General features: G+C 39.5%; 1 protein-coding gene across 2 annotated transcripts in view; it reads left to right on the top strand.

The window, feature by feature from the left end:
- The window catches only part of LOC134533120 (lysosomal alpha-mannosidase-like), an 80,725-nt gene that overhangs the window by 42,357 nt on the left and 21,446 nt on the right, over window positions 1–16,922 (top strand). For both annotated transcript variants that reach the window (XM_063370390.1, XM_063370389.1), the window contains exons 9-10: window positions 9,063–9,262; window positions 11,779–11,990. In XM_063370390.1, coding sequence (XP_063226460.1) covers window positions 9,063–9,262; window positions 11,779–11,990 — 412 coding nt within the window. The remainder of the gene's footprint in view (window positions 1–9,062; window positions 9,263–11,778; window positions 11,991–16,922) is intronic.

Genomic DNA, 16,922 nt, shown 5'->3' with positions numbered 1-16,922 from the left:
CGGTTTTACCTGCTGAACCCGCATAGCTGGAAGGTTTCCCATCAGCGGAGCAACTGATGATGGAGATGCACGAAAACAACGCACACAACGGTGCACAAGGTTGGTGATTGCATGCTTGTCCCCCATAATCCAGAACTTCTCCCTGAGAATGGCCTGGAGTGCTTGTATTCCCGGATGTTGATTAACTTCATGGTAATGACCTATGATCAGTCTTGTCAGGGGATTCGATTTAGGAAGAAGGGCTGGGTGCTTCTGCTCAAAGGGCAGATCCGAATGAGACAGTCTGCCGCCCACCCTAATCACTCCCTTGGAGTCAATGAACGGTAGCAATCTACGAAGTTGTGGGGAGGTGATTTGATCCTTCTTCAAGGCAATTAAATCACTTCGATAGCACATGGACTGAACATAACGTATCCAGAACTCTAGGGCAGTGTTTAGATCCTTCGATGACAGCTCTTCTATGGCCCGTCCTTCCAGTGGATGACGACAATTGTTGATAAATCTGAACAAGCAGGCAGTAACACGCAACAGCCTTGTCAACCGACTGAAACGTTCCAATAATGTGTCCAAGTCCCCAGGGGAGATAAAAGTTCCCAATGCCACTACCTTCCTTTCAAGCAGGATTACGTCAGAAGCCTTAATGCACGGAATACCTTCAGGCCACTGGTCCTCAGCCTTCTTCAGCCATGAAGGGCCAGACCACCACAGAGGATGAGATACAATTTGTGCTGGCAGAAGCCCACGGGATCCACAGTCTGCCGGGTTATGTTCAGAACGAACATGCTTCCACCATTCTGGACGAGTGAGCTCTTGAATGTGACTAACCCGGTTTGCCACAAAGGTCTTTAACTCATGTGGAGAAGAGTTTATCCAGGCAAGAGTTACCTGTGAATCAGTCCAGGCAGTAACCGAACTGAAGTGCAGTGTCGCTCCATAGGCATCAATGACATGGTGAAGCAGGCGAGCCAACAAAAGGGCCCCACATAGTTCTAAGCGAGGCAGCGACTGAACCTTGAGTGGCGCTACCTTCGACTTGGCAATCAGCAAGTGTACCAGAACTGTACCATCAGGGTTGTCAATGCGCAAGTACACAACTGCTGCGTAACCAATTTCGGAGCTGTCCGAAAATCCATGCAACTGGTAGGAACCTCCTGCCTGTCCTCGAATCAGTCGGGGAATGGTAACTGATGACAGTTGTGACAGCTGAGTGTTGAAGTTCTTCCAGTTGCTTAGGATGTCATCCGGTGGTTCATTATCCCAGCCCAGGTTCCGTGCCCACAAGACTTGGATCAGGTGCTTTGCAAACATACTCAGTGGGGTGAGCCACCCAAGAGGATCAAAAATCCTAGCCAGATTTGACAGGATTGTCCTTTTTGTGGCATTGCCAGAACTAGGCTGTATTTGTAGGAATATGTGTCCGACACAGGATTCCATTGCAGACCCAAGACCTTAATGACACAATCGTCCGAATCCAATGAAAATGGTTGTGGGATCTCAATATCCTCCACTGGCAACCAATCCAGAAGAGCTTGGTGGTTGCTCATAAATTTGCGCAGCTTGAAGCCTCCTTTTCCTAGGAGTGTTATAAGCTCCCTCTGAATGGCCAAGGCAGAATCAACCGAATTAGATCCAGTGACAACATCGTCAACGTAGACATCTGTAAGTAAGACCTGTGATGCAGTTGGGAAGTGCTCAGTTTCATCCTGTGCCAATTGTTGAAGTGTACGTAATGCGAGAAACGGTGCTGCAGAGACACCATAGGTTACAGTCTTGAGACGATAATCCTTCACAGGTTCAGCATCATTAAACCTCCAAACAATGCGCTGATAATCCTGATGACGAGTGTGTACACCTATCTGTCTGTACATTTGTTTGATGTCACCAGTGAAGACTACTACATGCAGACGAAAACTCAACAATAGGTCAACTATGTCCCGTTGAAGCCGGGTGCCAGTAAAGAGCGCATCGTTCAGCGAAACACCTGAAGAGCTCTTGGCAGATGCATCAAAAACCACCCTCAGTTTTGTAGTTGAACTTTCAGGTTTAACCACACAGTGATGGGGAATATAATACGACTCTGACGGAATCTGTGACTCTGTTACTTCTTCCATGTGACCACTAGCTACATAATCACTCATAAACTCTGAATACATGGCCTTCAATTTGGGATCAGACTTGAGACGATTTTCAAGACAAAGAAATCTGTTAAGAGCCTGCGGCCTTGACGCACCCAATTTCAGAAGAGGTTGCCGAAAGGGCAGTGATACACTGTAACGCCCATCTCCAGACCTCAGATGAGTTTTACTGAACCATTCCTCACATTTGACATCTTCAGGAGACTTGTGTGTTGTCGCAGGAAACTCCTCTAATTCCCAGAACCTTTTTACTACCTCATCCAAAGGAGGGTGTGAAGTGAGAAGAGAGATACACAAAGATGTTGCAGTCAATGATGGGACTTGTGTGTCCACCTGTCCCATCAGTATCCACCCAAGCACAGAGTCCAGAGCTACGGGTGAACCGTCAATTTTGGCCCCAGTAAGGAGTCTAGGAACTAACTCTGCACCAATTAACAGATCAACAGGACCAGGGGTGTCAAATGCAGGGTCGGCAAGTTTCAAATGTGCCACTGCACCACGGACCCTGGCGCTCAGCTTAGCACTTGGCAAATTGGAGGTGATTCTCGAAATTACAAATACATCTACTGCAAACTGGGGGCTCGTGCTACCAACTGGTGCCATAACAATGGAGGCGCATGACTTGGCCACATTCACTGAAGTGTTAGCTAAACCTTGTACTGGTAGATGAGATCTTCTACGAGTAAGCCTCAATCTTTGCAGACAGCTCTCTGTGACGAAGCTAGCTTGGCTGGCAGTATCCAACAGAGCCCTCACGACCATTGGAGTTCCACTTGAATCAAACACGTGTACCTGTGCTGTTGATAATAACACTGTTCTTGCTTCACTTGGTAGAGCGGCAGCAACTGCAACAGTTGCAGGGTTTGGTTCAATGAGTGTGGTTGAAGCATCCTTGCCCGGACCAGGGTTGATGGCTGTCTGTTGCTCGAAGTGCAACAGAGAATGATGCCTGGATCCACAATAACGACACGATGATGATGAACAATCCTTGGATGCGTGAGATGGTGACAAGCAATTCAGGCATAATTTGTGCTCCTTAGCTATCTTATATCTGTCCTTGGGACTACTCTTGATGAATTTAGGGCACTTAAAAACAACATGGGTACTGTTACAAACGCAACATGATTGTGGAGAGCTGACCAAACTTTTCACAGATTGACGAGCCTGTCTCCAGCTTGGCATTTGGTTCCTTGACTGTGTAGGTCCTGCACCTGGAACATGTGACCGAGAAGCTGTCACAGTTTCCTGGGCCCGACAATGGGTTTCGATAAAGGACAAAAGGTTTTTTACAGTTGGAAGGGCATCGGTTTGAGTAAGCTCCCACTGTGTTTGAAGGACAGAGTCTAACCGCTTGCACAAAATAGGGAGCAAAATCAAGTCCCATTGGTCTACAGGGACATCCAGTGCCCTAAGGGCCAAGAGGTTCTCGTTTACAATGGTTAACAAATTGCGCAGAGCCTTGGGTGAGTCAGACGCAGCCATTGGGGCCTTCAAGAGGGCCTCTACATGGACTGAGACAATTAGCCTCTTATTCTCGTAGCGGCCAACAAGAAGCTTCCACGCAACCTCGTAATTCGCTTCAGAGATCGGCAGAGATTGCACCATTCCAAGTGGTTCCCCATTAAGGGCGGTCTTGAGGTAGGCCAGTTTTTCCACTGATGATATATCAGCATTGTTGGCTACCAGGGTGATAAATAAATTAGATAAATTAGCCCACTGCTGAGGGCTCCCATCAAACTTGGGAAGAGAGATTTTTGGAAGAGCCACACGAGATTTGCTCACCTGAGTAGTGGGTGTGCCTGGTGATACTACCTTGACCTCCTCAATGGCTTCCAATGTTGACATCACTTCGAAATATTTTTCTTCAAAGTCAGCCAAGCGTGCGGTGTGCGCCTCAGCATCGAATCCATCTTCGGTCGTTGCGGTTGTTTCAACGATGACGAAGTCCGTTTCGAACCTTTCTCGGACGCAGTGAAGGTCGCGCGTTGTGGCGCGAAACAAATTTATTTTTGAGCTATCACTGGGAACCATCTGCGCGAGATCAAAGGCTCGCTTAATACGACCTTCAGCAAGACGGATGCGCACCAGCGCCGACTGCCCTTCAGCCATGGTGATTGACTACCAAAGGGTTCAACGATCGTTTTCAAATGAAACGGAAGACATAACCTCAACCTAGAGATTAGAGTCGTCGAACGAACTAGTTAAAACGTTTCAACCACAGCCGAGACACTGATCGCTGCTCCCGCCAACCAAATAACGAGCACTTCAGAGTCACAAACTGTTAGTCAATGTGCGAGAATTCACTTCACACGAGGCTAACAACGCCGCGATAGCACGAACGAAAATTACACAAAAAAACGAACGAAAATACCGGAACTAGATCCGGCCCGGAGGACCAAAAATGTTCATTAATGGACTATAAAACAGCGAATTGCACAAAACTATTTAATTTGGCGACCGATGTCGCCAGATAGCAAGAGTACCCGATAGCACCACTTACCACCATGCCTTTGTAGAACAACTGACTTCCGGAGGAAGCAGGGCAGCCAACTCACAGCAGCCAAGTAGCAGCGCCACTATCGCCAGCAGCGCGGCGCGCGAGATTCAAAACTCAAGTGTGTTGACCAATGCCAACAATGTTTATAATGTCCAAGGTCTATTTACACGGAAACTATACAATATACATAACAAGTACAATGGGAGGTGTGGACATTGTTGACCAGCGCACAACAGACTATGCAGTACCCAGGAAGAGGGGGAAAAAATACTATAAGAAGATTTTTTTCCATTTAGTGGACCTAGCAATATGGAATTCATTTTTGTTATATTCAAAGTTGGGAGGGAAGCAGTCACATTTGGAGTACAGAGAGGCTGTTGTCAAAAATTTGATTGAACAGTTTCACAAGCCAACAATGTCGCCAGGACGAGGTAGGCCTGGAAAATCAACGAATCCACTGAGAATGACTGAACGTCACTTTCCAGCTACGATCCCGCCAACTGACAAAAAAAGCAATCCTACACGCCAGTGTGCAATGTGCAGCAGGGTGACAGATGCACGGGGGAAAAAAATACGGCGTGAAACACGGTACATGTGTGAAGACTGTGGTGTGCCACTGTGTGTAGTGCCGTGCTTCAGAGTTTATCATACAACAGCAGACATTTAGGCAGAAATTAGTTAGGCTTACAGTCAGAGTGAAATGCATTCAAGAATAACTTCACAAATGTCAATACAGACTCGTGACATTATTCAGCTACTGTATTCAAATAAAAATTCTTCTATTTATTGTGCTGTGAAAAAAACTGAATGTCTCACATAAAAACTTTGTTTTTTGTAAAGAATGACATCCTTGACATTACAATGATTTTTTTTTGTATTTGTGAATGTTCAGCTATTGCAATTAGTGTATACTGTACAAACCTTGTGAGGTAAATTTTTATACGAAGATCTATTCGGACTGACAACATTTACATATCATATGTACATATTTTGTTTTTCATGTTATTCAGGCAATTTTATAAAAGTAGATGTAATTTTGTAAAAGAAATATGGTATGTTGCAAAAGTTATTTCATTGGTTTCTATGTAAGCTTATACTATATCTGGCTAATGTTATAAATATTTTTAGTAATCTTAGTGAATATTAGCACTGACGAGTATACACGGGTTAGGAAACCAGTGTCCATTCAAAATGACATGATGGTGTGATAAATGTGAAATTTTAATGTATTTTGTGTGGTATGTCCATTTGCATATTGAATAGGTAAAATATATTGCTGCACAAATGTGATTTTCAGATAACTACTTTTGAGAAATAATTCTAACCATGCTGAACATTACTAATGTTGTTATAATAACTTCCAATTTGTGTTAAATGTTTTTATCTAAATATTTATCTATTTAATTATATTCCATAAATATTTATAATGTATTTACATATATTTCAGCAATGACGAGTATACTCGGGTTAGTAAAACAGTGTGCATTAAAAATTACATAATTTTGTAAAAAATGTAAAAACGTATGTTTTACATGTGGTACATTTATTTGCATATTAAAAACAATAGATTACTGCAAAAAAACCAATTTTAAAAAATGGTTTTTTTAGACACATATATCTAGCCATAATATATATGTTAAGGGGTTAATAGTGATATTGGTCTATAGTTAACCACATTTAATTTGCTACCGTTTTTATGAATTGGAATGACCTTTGCAATTTTTCATTTATTTGGAAAAACTTGGGTTCTTAAACTAGTATTAAATAAATGTTTTAATAGGGGTACTAATATATTTGAACAGCCTTTCAGAATAAAATTAGGAATCCCGTCGGGTCCTGTAGACATTGAGGGTTTTAGAGCCCTTATGCCCCAAAGCACAAGGCTGTCAGAAACAGAGGGAACAGATATTGTATCAAGGAATGAATTTAAGGTGGGAACTTGGTAATTGACATTAGAGGACACATAAACACTTGAAAAGTATTCAGCAAATACATTAGTCAACACCACTGGATCACTAGATACAACATCATTAACTTTTAACGAATGCTGTTCATGATAACCGTTTTTTATTAATTTGACATAGCGCCAAAACTTCTTAGGGTTGTTCTTGATATTATTGTTAGTAGTTCTGGTCCAATTTATTTTATCACGCTTGATAAGATATTTGGTTTGTTTTCGAAAGAATGAAAATTTGGTATAATAGTACATATTTTTGTTTCTTCTGTAAAGTTTGTGAAAATGTTTCTTGGATTTTAAAGCTTGAATTAAGTCTTTTGAAAACCAAACAGGGTATTTAGATGGTTTGCTAATGAAAACGGGGATGAATTCATTAATATTGTGACCTATACAAGTAGTTAATTGATCAACAAGATAGTTAACATCAGTAGATTCATAGAAATTTGACCAATCATAGTTTTTAACAGCATTTTAAAGACCAAGATAGTCACCATTTATATAGGACCTAGAGACTCTAGTAGAACTGACCACATAAGGAATGCAGTCAGATATTAATTTTATAATTAAGGCAGGATGATATGGGTCTTCAGTGACAAGTGCTTCATCCGCATGAGATACTGAACATTGCGAGATGTTTGTAAAACAAAGATCTAAGTGGTTTTTGGATGATAGGATTGTATTATACTGAAATAGACCAAGACTAGATATACAGTTTATAAGATATTGTGCTTTAGTTTTGATGTGCGTGTACACGATGTTGGTAGTTAGATTATTGGTCCAATCAACACCTGGGACGTTAAAATCACCAAGTAGCACTAACTCATCTTGATAAGCAGCCAGTTTATCTTCTAAAGTCTCAAAATAAGATGAATAAATATTTGGTGATGTTTGGGGTGGTAAATATTTATTGCCAATTATAAAGGATTTATTCTGAGACATTTTAACTTTTAACCAAACAGATTCAATTCCGGGGTAGTCCAGGTGAAAAATAGGCTGAATAGAAGTGAATTTAAACTTATTGACTGCTATCAAAACACCGCCACCACGATCTTTAGAAGTCAGCAAGGCGTCTCTATCATTTCTGTAGATTGAGTATTGGTCTGTGAAGTAGTGGGAATTAATGCTAAGATCGTTGAACCAGGTTTCAGTTAGACAGATAAAATCATAATTAGAGATAATAATGTTTTCATAGAATTCTTTTGATTTAGTTCTTAGACCACGGACGTTTTGATAAAAAATTTCCAATTCCTTTGAAATAGGATACACGAAAACAAATTACGGTGCTCCTCCTGGCACCGGAGACAGGTTTGTTGCAGTGACACCAGCTGATAAGGGCTTCATGGGGATGACGGTCTTATCAGTGCTGACGGAATTATTTGATGTAGAGTCACTGGTAGCAATTTGTTCCGGGTGGAGTTTACCGTAGAAGGGACTGATTAAGCACCCACTCGGCCAGAATACTATGTTATTTATTCTATTAAAATCTTCTTCAAGTACTACTATGTGAAACGAAGCGTAAGAATCGAATTTGGTTCTAAGTTTCACTACCTTAACATGTGAAAGATTGAGTTCATTAGTTATGTAGTCAACTATCTCGTTTGCTTGAACAGAAGGATCAAAAGAGTAACAAACAGTGCTTTTGTTCTTCTCGGAACAGGCTTGGCGACCGTTTTAAGGGTGGGAATATTCCTTATACCCACTTGCATCAGTGTTTTCTTTCTTTCCGGCTCACGCTTGGATTCTGTATTCGCCTTCATTTTGGATTTTCGTGCATTTTGCACAACGGTGAAGCCGTCAGAGTCAGCATGTTGGTTGGTGTGGTTGTTTTTGGTGACATCACTTTTTTCTTGCTGCGTCGGAAGTAGGTCACTGGACGGACGCCCGTTACCCGAGACGCTCTGTGCTGCTACACGTTCAGTTTTTTTGTCGCTCGAAGACTTCATTAAAGCCTGACTATAAGATATCTCACTTTTATTTATTACAAACAAACTTTCTTTTATTGAGATGAGTTCTTGTTTAATCACAGCCGTTTCAGAGCGGGAGTCGATAAGCAGACACTTAAGTTGAGCGTTTTCGTTTTGAAGAGCATCAACTTTATTGCAAAGCAGTTCAACCTTTTTAATTAAATCGAGTTTACGAGCATCTGGCTTCATTATTTCCAGCTTGGTTATCTCCAACGTGGGTAGTTCCTGAGTTGCACTAGAACTGGAACCAGATTTCTTGGTCGGCGATCTAAACATTTCCGTGTTGACAACCTGCAGTGATTTTAAAGAGAGAGGTTCATATTGGGGCAAAAAACCCCGGAAATCAGGTTGATCTAAGATGGACGAATTAATATTTAACACCAACAGACGATGTTAAACCAAAATTTATTGTATCATTTTGCAGTACTATAAACACCTAGTTTAAAATTGTACTAGAACGTACACATCTGCATGAAAGTGTAGTGTGTGTGTGTGCCTGATGCTCGCAGGTGTGCAAGCAACTGTACGCTCTGAGTGACCTTGGACCCGAAGACAAGGTCGACCTGAACGCCATGCGGGAGGCCATGGGCGTCATGCAACACCACGACGCAGTGACCGGGACAGAGAAGCAGGCTGTGGCTCAGGACTACGCCCGCATCCTGCACCTCGGCATCGTGGAGTGTGACATCATCGCCAACGCTGCCTTCAAGTGAGCCTCCCCTGGGTGCCTGTCTTGAGTCTGGCTGAAGGCAAAAAAACCGCTAGTGTTTTCTAGCATGCCAGTCAAAAAAATAGGAAAAGTCTGTGAATGTGTTAATAAACCTAGTCACTTTACCTAGTATGATGCCCCAACTATGTTCATCATCATTATCATGATCATCCTCAACTGCTTCCAGCTTGTGGCTGGGTCAGCAAAGTAGAATGCCTCCATCTTCCTCTGTCACTCGACCATCCTTCCTCCTTCACTCTGTTGCATTCTCGTCCTCTCTCCCGCACTCCTTTAACTGTCTGCTCTTGTTTCTTGTTACATGTTAGTGCGACTAATGCTGTGTATTTACTATACCGAAGGTACATAACGGTCACAGTTACAAAATAATTACAAATCCTTCCATTCTTTGCCATTCTTGTGTGTTTTCAAATGTATATGTGTAGTCTACATTATTTTAGTTTGCCAACTATACCGCAATGACAAGAAAAAAACAAAGTATTTGCTATTTCTGATGCAGTTTTTAATTCATGCCATTATCATGAATTGTGAATCGTTTTACAGAAATGTAGCAGTGTGTCTTTAGAGACAAAATAGAAGCTCAAAGCACGATGAAGTTGAAAAATTGTTGGCTTGGTTAAGCAAATTCGAACATCGAGTATATCCTCCAGTGGTTTTAAATTTTAATTTATTTATAGAGCTTGATGAGTCCATTGGTAAAAAGTTCAAACACTGACAAGTACTAAATTGATATTTCTTGCTTATAATGTTTTTTTTCTTATACCCCCTTGAAAAAACAAAATAACAGGGTTTTACTGTATATTTCACAGTTGTTATATACCAGCAGTTAGGATTTTAAAAAAATAGTCCAGGTGTGGCCTTTTATAAAAAATTCTTTACAGCTTTTCTGTGGCAATATGAATATTTTTCCCCATAAATTTGGTGGTTGTTTTCTACCTTTTAGTAAACCACTGATGTCCTGTGTTAAAAATCCTTTACATTTAAGTACTGCGCCAGTCTCACATTATGAAAGCTCTCATTTCAGTGCTTTTGATTGTTTGGTATAATTTAAACTAATTTTCTTCAACATTTTTGGTGTTTTGAAGAATATGTGAAGGATTTAACCAAGCACTGGAAATTTCATAAGTAGGTAGGTATAGCAAAGCCTGAGATTTTACCTCATTGTTCTTCATGTTGGATGGAACAGAGACTACATACAATTGCGGAGCAGATGTGCTTTTCATATGTTTTATTTAAATGTGTTTGATATTATACATTCATTTATTGTATGCACTAAACTCAAACATTTTCTCTTAGCATCAGAAGTGTATAACTTTTAGCCCTTATTATCATAATACACAAAACATTAAAAATTAAATTCATGGAAGTTTCGGTACATTTGCTATTATTTTGTTGATGTTTTAAAGTGAAATCTTTTGTCAAACTAAATGTGTTTAAGTTATAAAAACAGTTATTACAGTATCTACCCCCAGAAGGGTCACCCCTTCGTATGGGTAGCACCCTTAATTTTGGGCAAAAAAATCTTAACACTTTCACCACAGGGTTGCCCTCGAATATGGGTCGCGCCATATTACTGTCTCCAGTAGAATACAAGTGAAGTATTTTATGGTCCGTGTCCCAGCTTATTCCGCATAAGAAATGGCACTGTTGTCCTTAGTCTTGTCCCTTTTCATCATTTATGACCCTTCCTCCACTCTCCCCCTTCACCCTAGAACTATCTAACAAAAAATACAAATGAAAATAATGCTATTTTTTTATACCCATGTTTCTCTTCCCATCTTCCCCAAGATAGAAAAGACTGCAGGTTATTTCCCTGTCAATTTTTTTTGTCACACACGCACTCCCTTCCCCTCTTGCCAAGCGCTACAACCCGGAGCCCGGCGGCAGACAGCTGTGTCACTTGCCGGCGCCATCTGGGTATCCGCTAGACAGGAGGCAGACATAGTTTAAAAGCGCAGTTAATGATGTTTTACACTCACTGCTGAGATATTTTAATCAAACAATTTATATTTACTCATGGCATATTTATTAAAAAATAACACAGATTAGTTATTTAAGCGCATAGTCAACCACAACAGTACAATATTAATTTTTATTTACCCAAAATGGAAATTGTTGAATATGGGTCGCAGTATATTTTATTAAACAAAAAATAGGAATAAATTCTGCAACCCATACACAGGTGAATACGATATTGGCACTTCTTGAGATTTTGCATATCTTCATTAGGTAGTTTCCTATAAGAACCAAACAAAAGCTTTAAAGAAATATATGTGGATTTTTATTTTTTAGTGTACATGCTGTTTAATGATTGTTATTGATGTGGTTTTAGACTATTAAACTTGAACTTAAACTTCATTTTTGGGAGTGGGTGAAAATATGATTTTTAACACGGGAAGCAGCAAATGTACTTCACACTTCACCTTAGTTTTGGAGTTTAATTGACAGTTTATGGTGGTTTGGTTTAGGTTAATCATTGTTGTGGCTCTTTGTCGCAGCAAGCTGTTATCACACTCTGGCCCGGGCGCGCCCCGCCGTGATGATCCGGTGGAGTTCTACTCCTGCATGTTGCTGAACGTGAGCCAGTGCGAGCCCACCGAGGGGCAGGACAGCTTTGTGGTGACAGTGTACAACCCCCTCAGCCAGGCTGCGTCGCCGTACATCCGCTTGCCCGTCACCGGCAAGGCCTACTCCGTCAAGGACCCCGACAGTGAGTCGCTGCCACTTACCGTATTGGTCCGAAAATAGGCCGACCTTTTTTGCCAGTTTGTGTCAACCTTGAAATCTAGAGTCGGCCTATAATGGGGCACCAGTCAAAATAGTATAATTAAACACATACATTTCAAGGAGAATCACTTATGGCATAAAAATGTTATCAGATATACAATTCATTGACCTAAAATTACGCCGTACTTACGTGGAATTAGTAATTTTTCCAACTTAGAAATTTAGATAAATCACACTTAACCCCAATAACGTATCATATTTTAAGTTAAGTACACAGATGTGGTCACTTGTAGCACATAGCTTTTAAAAGCTCGGTCTGGTTATTTTTGAACTGTATTTAACTGGCTGCTGTAATTTTATTTGCTTGTAAAATGTGGTGTTTACAGTAAACAATTATGTAGTAAAAACAGCAATTTTGCCGTAAGGTTATTTACCATAGTATGCTTTATTTACTCTTCTACCACAAGAAAATCAAAATAATGGCACCAGTGTTGGCAACTTGTAGTTGCGACACAAATAAACAAATACCGGTACATACCAACAGTAACAAGAACAATAAAACCTATTTGCAATATTGGCTGTTTTATGGTTGATTCATATATGTTTTACATGAAACCATTTTGGGTTTTTTACGTCATAATTAAATGTACCGGTAAATGTTTTTAAGTCACAATTTCTATGAACTTAGAAAATGTAGCCATTGCCGTATAAAATGTTGGCACCACTACAAAAGAATGTGAATATAAACTAGTGATGGCCCGATAGTCTATATCCGATATCGGAGATCGGTAATATCGGCACATTTTTCAATATCGGACATCGGTAAATACTTGCGATATTTTGATAACCGATGTTTGCTCTCGCCAATAATACTTCTCACATAACCTCAACTGTAATTCCAAGCTTATTTTCCGCGGGCGTAATTTATCTTTCTTCACGTCACCATATTACATAGTAATTCCAAGCATATTTTCCACTGAAACAATTTCAAGCCTATTTCTTCTTTCTGATACTGCAATGCATCCCGACGGTACGATTCTTCCATGTGTACACAAATCCCAGTCATTAGTGCATATTTATTTGTTTCAGATATTCGCAAAATGTTTTCGCTTGATGAATTTTCGAAGTTCACTAAGTGTACATAAATTGAAAACATAAACGAAAATAATTACGATATTTAATTTAATAAGTGGTGTAGCCGCAAGTAAACATTGGGAAGAATAAAGTTGCTGCTTGATATGACCATAGAGTAGGATATAACAGGCGTTTTCTTTCCGTGTCGTTTCATGGTCACCAACTGCTGTTCTATACAAAGACGTTACGTAAGTTTTACGAAAGCTAAAATATGAAACGTATTTAAGTAGGGCAAGTTGCAGCAAAGGTATTATGTTGGCTATATTGAGTGCATTGCCAATAAGAGAATAACATAAATAAAGATGTGTGGTTTTATAAACTCTGCAGTACGTTTCAAAGTTGTATTGAAATTACTTTTCACGTATTTTTAACGTGTTTTCGCACCAATAAATGGAGTGATACACTTGAACAATGGTCACAAAATTTGCTAATTGAAGACCTTCCTTTCTAGCGTGTCGTTTGCCGTGATGAAATTTTACAATGGGTACAAAAGTTGGTAAAGTTTGATGTTTTTCAGACTGTATTTTTCGTAGATTACAGTTGAGACACTGGACTAAGTACATGCAGTGACTTGTGAATTTGAATTTAGAGAGCTTATTTGTAGGCCATTATGATAATTTCGTTATTAGCTTTCATTTAATGTGAATTTACAATATTTTACAATTAATAAAAATAATATACATTCACATAAGTATGTTTTATTAATATTTAACATTTTTCATTATTGTCTCTAACAATACTCCAGAACCACAATTTTATAGAATCAGTATTAGAAATGAGATAGGCCTATTATCGGAATATCGGGTATCGGATCGGTAAATTTGGAAATATCGGAATCGGTATCGGTATCGGGTTTTTGGATATCGGGCCATCACTAATATAAACGGAAACACAGCTTGTGTGTGTGTGTGTGTGTGTGTGTGTGTGTGTGTGTGTGTGTGTATATATATATATATATTAGGGATGGGGCGACCGAATCCGCCGAATCCTAGGGATTCGAAGGTTCAGCGGGTCTGATACAGGATTCGTCAAAGGATTCGGTTTTTACTATTTACGGGGAAAAAATACAGTAAAACTCGCTTACGAGGTCCCGCATGGTAGGTTTTTCCGTATAAAGCGTTTAAATTGCCCGAGGTCTCGTCATTTACGCCATTAAATGTGTGATATAATGTCCGTTAAAATTTTTTCTGAAACTTCTTGTCTCAAATAATGGCACACGTAAATATGAAGAAATGACAAATGAACAACAACATACGAAGAAATATGGATGATGTACCATAACTACAGTACAAACCCAATAGTTATTTTAAGATAATTACCATAAAACGAACAAGATTCTTTGTAGAATACCATAATTACTACAGAAGCATGATAGCTACCATATTTGCACTATAGTTAGTTAGTTACCGTAACAACCGAGATGTATATTTACCGTGATAGTAATGTATTATTTATTTATGACATATTAAATTAAAGAACATTGTTAAAAAAAAAAGGATGTTAAACTTTGATATGTACGGTTCGCACATGTTGCTAAGAAATAATGCGATCTGAAAGAATGCAGTACTACTACGAAAAGTGAAAATGGTACTCGTGGATTTTTAGGTTATGGCAGCCTCTTTCGTTTTTCAGTAATATCGGCCGAAAATTAACGAGCGTACTGTATCGGAAGTTGGCAGAAATGCCGATTCAACTAAATATTGGCATAATCGGCTTCTTCAATACAGCTCTACATTTGATAACATGAGTAAACATATTTCAGACTTCAGGATATTGAAAAAGACTAATTTCCATGTAGGTTTATTGTGTGTATGTTTTTTTTGCAAGTGTAAATTGAATGAAGTAAAATGTTTTTATTTTTATTACTTTCAATTGATTAAACTTTAATGACCAGTTACAGATATTTATGACACTAATTTTGAGGTTAAGCAATTTTACTAAAGCATTCCAGCCAAGCAGGTTGCCAGCGAGAGACGCTTCTCTTTTGCTGGAAACACTATCTCCAATCGTAGAGCTAATTTAACTCCTGAACGTGCAGAACAAATTATTGTTCTGAATGATAGATTAAAGAACAGAATTTAATACTCTGTGACAATCTCTCTCAGAATTATTGTGCTGAAAAGTGGAAATGTTGAAACAATGTGAATGTACTTTTCAAACAACATGATTTTTGGTGCTAAGTTTGTTGAAGCTCAGTAAGGACTCCAGAAAAATTGACAAGGATGAAATTTTTCCAAAGATATGTTACATTTACACAAACATATACTTGGTTATGTTAGTTGGATGATATCAGTTACTAATGAACCAATGGAAACAGGTAAGATTCAATGAAAAAAAATGTTATTTTTTTTCTAGCAGTGCAAAATTTAAACACACTCTGTAAATAGTTACCCAAAATTAATAAGCCCACTTCATTTTAATACTTTATTCAAACATGATACAGTAAACTCTCGCAAATCCGTGGGTGTCGGGGATTTATGACCTTCGGATTTTTGAAAACTTCGGATTTTTGAAAAATTTTCATTAAAATACAAAAAAAAATTCTAAAAGATAAGATGGTAGTCAATGAACATGTAATACTACCACAGGACGTCATAATAAACAAGACACTTGAGAAGTTAACAGAATTGTACGTAAGCAATACCAGTATAGTCCATTCATAGTAAATGAAGCACCCGAGAAATTTTTTTTCCTGAAAATTTACAGCCTGGCCTGATTAAATTTAACACACCCATTTGTTCAAGTTGGTAGTAAATTGTGTAAAAAGTAATTTAAAGTCATCTTAAATTAAATTAATGGCACCCGAAGTCGCACTTTGATGTGAAAGAGCTAGGCGTAGCAATGTGGCGTGCGCTGAAACGGGAAGCCCCTTGATAAGGGGAAGTGAATTTAGGAGGGGCGGGAGAGAGAAGCGATACGTAGCTGGCAAGAGACTCAAGGCCACTCCCTCACAGACACACGGCCAGTCCAGTTAAACTAAAGAGAAACGGGAGAAATAAAAAAAAAATCATTAGTTAATTGTACACTAGAACCATCAAAAAATCTGAAATTTTGGCACAAAACAAAAATAATCGGGGAAAAAATGGTAAAACTCACAATAAAAGCTTATACAAAGCTATTATTTAACATGCAGCATATATTTTGTGTTGGTTTATAGTGCACTTACTAATGTTCGTATAAGAAGAGAAAAAAAATTGGACAGTCCGTTTAAAAACACGGCAGCAGTAGCTTGTGCGACGTAAGTGGGAGTGCGAGAATCTCGTCTAGACAGGCTGGCGGCTGCAAAGGCAGCGGATGCATGACGTCATACGGCTTACCTCTCCCTCCCAGACAACAAACCATCTCTCTCCCTCTCTCCAGCCCTCTAGCCATTTTCTGCGTGTGAAACTGTCAACATCCTTCCTCCCCTACTCCACACTGCATGCGACGAAAGCCAGGTTGTATAGTCCATTCCCGGTAAAATGAACATTTTTTTAAGGCCCCCCACGGCAGCCATTTACCGTTAATTTTTTGATACAATTTGTTTGTTAGTTACAGAACATTATTTCTGCTGGAAAATCTCTGAAACTTCAAAATTTCTTTAATGGAAAAATTTAGCAGGGCGGTTAGAGTATTTATTTTTACCGCAAATGAACTATACTCACCTTCCCTCCGGCCAGCATTCCCGGCGTGTGACGCATGACAACTACAGTCGTGTGCCGCGCACAGCTAGGAAACTTGTCACTGGCAACATGTTTCACACACTGACACACGGTGCCCAGAGCTTCAGGAAAACCTACGC

The sequence above is a fragment of the Bacillus rossius genome, chromosome 6, assembly GCF_032445375.1.
Source record: "Bacillus rossius redtenbacheri isolate Brsri chromosome 6, Brsri_v3, whole genome shotgun sequence".
NCBI classification, from domain to species: Eukaryota; Metazoa; Arthropoda; class Insecta; order Phasmatodea; family Bacillidae; genus Bacillus; species Bacillus rossius.
Note: the sequence above shows the minus strand (reverse complement) of the source record. Positions and strands in the feature narration are given on the sequence as shown.